The following is a 2500-nucleotide window of genomic DNA, read 5'->3' as shown; positions in this document are numbered from 1 at the left end:
CCACACACCTTCACACACAATCACACACATTAGCTCCACACACCTTCACACACAATCACACACATTAGCTCCATCACCTCCACACACAATCACACATATCAGCTCCATCACCTCCACACACAATCACACATATCAGCTCCATCACCTCCACACACAATCACACACATCAGCTCCATCACCTCCACACACCTTCACACACAATCACACACATTAGCTCCACACACAATCACACACATTAGCTCCATCACCTCCACACACAATCACACATATCAGCTCCATCACCTCCACACACAATCACACATATCAGCTCCATCACCTCCACACACAATCACACACATCAGCTCCATCACCTCCACACACTTCCACACACAATCACACACATCAGCTCCATTATCTCCACACACCTTCACACACAATCACACACATCAGCTCCATCACCTCCACACACAATCACACACATCAGCTCCATCACCTCCACACACTTCCACATACAATCACACACATCAGCTCCATTATCTCCACACACCTTCACACACAATCACACACAGCAGCTCCATCACCTCCACACACCTTCACACACAATCACACACATCAGCTCCACACACCTTCACACACAATCGCACACATCAGCTCCACACACCTCCACACACCTTCACACACAATCACACACATCAGCTCCATCACCTCCATCACACACCTTCACACACAATCACACACATCAGCTCCATCACCTCCACACATCGTCACACACAATCACACACATTAGCTCCATCACCTCCACACACAATCACACATATTAGCTCCATCACCTCCACACACAATCACACATATCAGCTCCATCACCTCCACACACACATCAGCTCCATCACCTCCACACACAATCACACACATCAGCTCCATTATCTCCACACACAATCACACACATCAGCTCCATCACCTCCACACACAATCACACACATCAGCTCCATCACCTCCACACACAATCACACATATCAGCTCCATCACCTCCATACACAACCCAGTTGCACCGTGATGTACAAAGTTTTAGTTCCCCGCTTCTCCTGCAGAGACGGGAGGCGGCGACCATCATTAACACCATCCTGGAGGTGCAGCCGCGCTCCTCGGCAGCTGGAGGTGGGCGGAGCAATGACGAGGTGGTGCACGACCTCGCTGATTCCATCCTGGACAAGATCCCCGGTGAGCCATGACAGCTACACCACTCTTCCAAAACTACACACATTCACGTGATCTTCCAAAACGACACACTTTCACGTAACCTTCCAAAACGGCACGCATTCACGTGACCTTCCAAAAAAACAAAACAAGAAAAACCCCACACATATTCACGTGACCTTACAAAACTACACACGCTCACGTAACCTTTCATAAATATCCCTGGCCTACATCCAGTTCCTCCAACCTCATTGAATGTACTTTAATCGCTCCGCCCCAACGAATGACTTATACTGTTCTACTAGAACAATAGAATAGAACAGAACTCCATCCACTCTTCTCTCCTCATCCACCCTTCTCTCCTCATCCACTCTTCTCTCCTCATCCACCCTTCTCTCCTCATCCACTCTTCTCTCCTCATCCACTCTTCTCTCCTCATCCACCCTTCTCTCCTCATCCACTCTTCTCTCCTCATCCACTCTTCTCTCCTCATCCACCCTTTTCTCCTCATCCACCCTTCTTTTTTGTGCTCCTTACTCTGGTACTGCATACACATGCCTGTCACGGTGGCCTTCAAATACTACAGATGTATGCATGTTCCTTTTGTTACTTAAAATGTGATTTTGTGTGTGTGTGTGTGAATATGTAGAGAAGCTCAATATGGACACCGCCATCGAGAGCCTCTTTGTGCGAGATGCTAGCGGCAGAGTGAACTCCCTAACCACCGTACTGGGACAGGAAGTGGACCGCTTCAACTTCCTGCTGCACATGCTGAGGGTGAGCACCATGAGAGTGAGAATGTGAGGACCATGAGAGTGAGAATGTGAGGAACATGAGAGTGAGAATGTGAGGACCATGAGAGTGAGAACGTGAGGACATTTACATTTACATTTATGGCATTTAGCAGATGCTCTTATCCAGAGCGACTTACAAAAGTGCTATGTAGTTGCTTGGAATCTCCAAGGTAGAATAGATAGTCCTGAACACAAGGTACTCTAAGCTGGAAAAACCACTAGACCAAAGTCAAATGATACCTAACAATTATACCTGAATATACACATCCCCTGAGGAAAAAGACAGTAAACAATTCCTATAACCCAATTATGCACAATACCTGAGAAAAAGACAGTAAGCAATACCTGTAACTAACACCTGAGGAAAGAGACGATAAAGTACAATAGACAAAGCATAATTATGCAAAGTGCACTTGAAAGAGGTGGGTCTTCAGTCGGCGTCTGAAGACAGCAAGTGACTCCGATGTTCGGACACACAAGGGAAGTTCATTCCACCACCTTGGAGCCAGGACAGAGAAAAGTCTGGATGCTTG

General features: G+C 47.2%; 1 protein-coding gene across 7 annotated transcripts in view; it reads left to right on the top strand.

Moving 5' to 3' along the window:
- The window catches only part of dnah6 (dynein, axonemal, heavy chain 6), a 202994-nt gene that overhangs the window by 180910 nt on the left and 19584 nt on the right, over nucleotides 1-2500 (top strand). For all 7 annotated transcript variants that reach the window (XR_013133269.1, XR_013133258.1, XR_013133257.1 and 4 more), the window contains exons 72-73: nucleotides 1068-1197; nucleotides 1823-1950. Coding sequence is in view for 3 of the 7 variants with exons in the window: in XM_077017625.1 (XP_076873740.1) it covers nucleotides 1068-1197; nucleotides 1823-1950 (258 nt within the window). In the remaining 4 variants the exon portion in view is untranslated. The remainder of the gene's footprint in view (nucleotides 1-1067; nucleotides 1198-1822; nucleotides 1951-2500) is intronic.

This window comes from Brachyhypopomus gauderio, chromosome 1 (assembly GCF_052324685.1).
Source record: "Brachyhypopomus gauderio isolate BG-103 chromosome 1, BGAUD_0.2, whole genome shotgun sequence".
Lineage (NCBI taxonomy): Eukaryota > Metazoa > Chordata > Actinopteri > Gymnotiformes > Hypopomidae > Brachyhypopomus > Brachyhypopomus gauderio.
Note: the sequence above shows the minus strand (reverse complement) of the source record. Positions and strands in the feature narration are given on the sequence as shown.